Source organism: Lissotriton vulgaris, chromosome 12, assembly GCF_964263255.1.
Source record: "Lissotriton vulgaris chromosome 12, aLisVul1.2, whole genome shotgun sequence".
Taxonomy (NCBI): Eukaryota; Metazoa; Chordata; class Amphibia; order Caudata; family Salamandridae; genus Lissotriton; species Lissotriton vulgaris.
In genome coordinates, this window is record NC_141700.1 from 567,104,589 (window position 1) to 567,107,049 (window position 2,461).

Consider the following 2,461-nt stretch of genomic DNA (forward strand, 5'->3'; position numbering starts at 1 on the left):
ATCAATCTTTAGAGGTGTTTTCCTCTTTCTCAATGTACTGCAGAATGCAGCACACTCAATAAGAGGTGAAAACAAGGAGAAATAACAATATTTGTCCTTGTTGTACCTTTATTGGGAAGGCGTATTATTTTGATATATTCTCAGGTTCACCTGATCTGGTAAATCTGGGAATGCACCTAAATAAATGGGTGGATACGTGGAAAACACACTCTCCACCCATGAAACGCCTTCCTGGTGCAGAGTAACGCATGGCAGCAACTTGCGCCGCATTGTTTTAACAAGCAACGCAGGGCCACGTAAGGTGGCATTGTGTGTGGTTCGATAAATCTGACCTAAGAATTGTGGTGCCCTTGTGGTTCAAGGGCAATGCAATCCAACGATAAATCTGCCTGAATTTCTGATGGCGGTACAACGTAAGCATGTAAGATATATTGTACATTATACAGAATGGGGATGTGGGAAATTGAAGGTTTTGTGTATTGGAGAAAAGCTAATGTACATGAGTAGGTTTTTGGCAGTGCAGCCCCTTCTGGTGAGATGTTTGGTATAACACATCTATCATTTCAATGGTCATAGTTTACCCCTGCATCCTTTGGCAGGTTGTGCTTCTTCTCAGCAGTTTCATCACAGCTCCCTTGACCTCCTCGTTCCTAAGACTGTAGATGAGAGGGTTGAGGGCTTGCGTCAATACACCATAAAACACAGAGGCAGCCTTTTCCTTCTCTATTGAAATCATTGATCTGGGTCTCATGTACATCACAATGAGAGTCCCATAGAACATGGTCACCACAGTGAGGTGAGAGCTGCAGGTGGAGAACGCCTTGTGCCTCCTAGATGCAGGCAGTCTGAGGATGGTTGATATGATCTGATGATAAGTGAATATGATCAGGGACACCAGAGCCACCAGAACAACCACACAGATCCCAGAAATCGCAGCCTCGATGAAGTGGATATCTGTGCAGGCTAAGCGTAACAGTGCTTCTAGTTTGCAGACAACATGGTTAATCTTGGTGTGCCCACAGAATGGTACAGTCATTGTGAAAGACACTTGCACCAGTGCAAGGGTGAACCCAATCATCCAGGTAACAGTGGCAAGCTTCCTGCAGATGGACTTGTTCATGAGGCGCGGGTAGTTCAAGGGGTTAGAGATGGCGACATAGAGATCCCAAGCCATCACTGCTAGAAGGAAGCATTGGGTGACTCCAAAGGACAGACCCAGAAACATTTGGGCTACACATCCTGGGTATGTAATAGTGTTCTTTCTGGAAAGAAAACCTTTCAGACATGTCGGTATGTTTGTGGTGGAATAGCAAAGATCCAAAAAGGACAAGTTGCAAATGAAAAAGAACATAGGAGAGTGAAGCCGAGACTCTGCAAGGTTAACCACAATAATGAGACCATTTGCAAGGAGAGTGACAAGGAACAAGATGAAGAAGAGTGCAAACAGCAGAACAGTGATTAGCTGTGTAACACGGAAACCATTACAACGCATGTCACTATAACATATGCCCTTACAACACATGCCACTACAACGCATGCCATTACAACGCATTATGAGGTAAGTAATCGGAAATATTCATTTTTACCCTTATACTAGCAAACACTTACCCAACGGTGGCACTCATTGGAGTGGGAATAGTAATTTTTACCCCTATGCTATCCAACACTTTCCCTACTCTTGCACTCACTGGAGTGGGAATAGTAATTGTTACCCCTCCTCTATCCAACACTTTCCCTACTGCAGCTCTCACTGGAGTGGGAATAGTAATATTTACCCCTACACTATCTAACACTTACCCTACTGTTGCACTCACTGGAGTGGGTATAGTAATTTGTACACCTAAACTATCTAACACTTGCCCTACTGTTGCACTCACTGGAGTGGGAATAGTAATATTTATCCCCAACACTATCCAGCACTTACACTACTGTTACCCTAAAAGTATTATGCATTGTAATGGCATGCGTTGTAATGGTATGCGTTATAATGGATGTTGCGATGTGAAAACCGCGTTGTAAAAGTATGTGTTGTAAAAGTTTGCGTTGCAACGTGTCCTATTCATGTTTGTTGTGCCACAAGACTCAGACTACACCTCCATGATGTACGGGGAAGGGTGTATTTCCTTTCAGAGGGGGGGCCTGAGCTATTTTCAACGACTGAGACCGCTGCAAGCATTCCACAGAGTGCCCCTCCCTCCTCCACAAAAATGGTCTCTGCCAGGGGTGGAAGAGCAGATTTCAGGGGACACCTTTCCCTCTGTCCCCTTGTTTGTCGCCCAAGCCTTATTATCCTCGGTTCAGATCATGAGCCCGCACGTGGAAACAAAATATAATTATTTACCCTTCCATGCTTGGAATGCAAGAGAGCTCCAAGCCCTCTTTTTAATCAAGATTCATTTCTAAATCAATTACAGCAAACAAGGTAACTATTCCATCCAGCCCTTCAGGTCAGACGTGCTCT

The 2,461-nt window shown here is 44.3% G+C and overlaps 1 protein-coding gene across 1 annotated transcript; it reads right to left on the reverse strand.

Moving 5' to 3' along the window:
- Nucleotides 1-577: 577 nt before the first annotated feature.
- Nucleotides 578-1,492, reverse strand: LOC147677754 (olfactory receptor 13C4-like). The gene has a single exon (XM_086945583.1). It carries the CDS (start codon nt 1,490-1,492, stop codon nt 578-580), a length of 915 nt encoding a protein of 304 aa, XP_086801709.1.
- Between the last annotated feature and the right edge of the window lie 969 nt (nt 1,493-2,461).